At 41.6% G+C, this 717-nt stretch overlaps 1 protein-coding gene across 1 annotated transcript in view; it reads left to right on the forward strand.

The window, feature by feature from the left end:
* The window catches only part of EMH_0059200 (TPR domain-containing protein, putative), a gene marked incomplete at both ends in the record, with an annotated part of 4,985 nt that overhangs the window by 166 nt on the left and 4,102 nt on the right, over nt 1-717 (forward strand). The window contains one exon of the mRNA XM_013497655.1: nt 1-90. Coding sequence (XP_013353109.1) covers nt 1-90 — 90 coding nt within the window. The remainder of the gene's footprint in view (nt 91-717) is intronic.

The following is a 717-nucleotide window of genomic DNA, read 5'->3' on the forward strand; positions in this document are numbered from 1 at the left end:
ACCCTGCTGTGCTGCTGCAGCAGCTATCTGCTTTAGCTGAGGATGATGATGCATGGAGTGTAGACCCTGCATATTTATCTTATTTAGAAAGTAAATATAAAGATGTTGAATGCCCTTTGTTTATGGAGACGATCCCACTCGATCCCAGCAGCAGCAGCAGCAGCAGCAGCAGCAGCAGCAGCAGCAGCAGCAGCAGCAGCAGCAGCGGGAGCAGCAGCAGTAATCCGCAGCTGCATGCGCTGCAGCTGCTGCTGTATGAGGGAGAAACCCCACACACTGCTGCTGCTAGGTGCAAAGACAGAGCCAATCAACTTTTTATTGAGGCTATAAACACTAACAAAACCCTAAACCCTAAAAAATATATAAGTAAACTACAACAAGCACAAGAATCTTATCAAGCTGTAAACCCTAAACCCTAATAAACCCTAAACCCTAATAAACCCTAAACCCTCAAACCCTAAACCCTACTATTTCTACGCAGTCAAAAAACCAGTAACTTAAACACCCTGTATCTCACTAAACCCTAAACCCTAAACCCTAACTCTGTAACGTATGCAGGCAAACCTAAACCCTTAACTCTAAACCCTAAATATTCCTTGGGAATGAGGGTTTAGGGTTTAGGGTTTATAACCTAGGGTTTTCGCTTTTCAATCGAGGGTTTAGTGTTTACGATTAAGGATATATATATATATATATATATATATATATATATATATA

This window comes from Eimeria mitis, genomic scaffold, assembly GCF_000499745.2.
Source record: "Eimeria mitis Houghton genomic scaffold, Emh_scaff2827, whole genome shotgun sequence".
NCBI classification, from domain to species: domain Eukaryota; phylum Apicomplexa; class Conoidasida; order Eucoccidiorida; family Eimeriidae; genus Eimeria; species Eimeria mitis.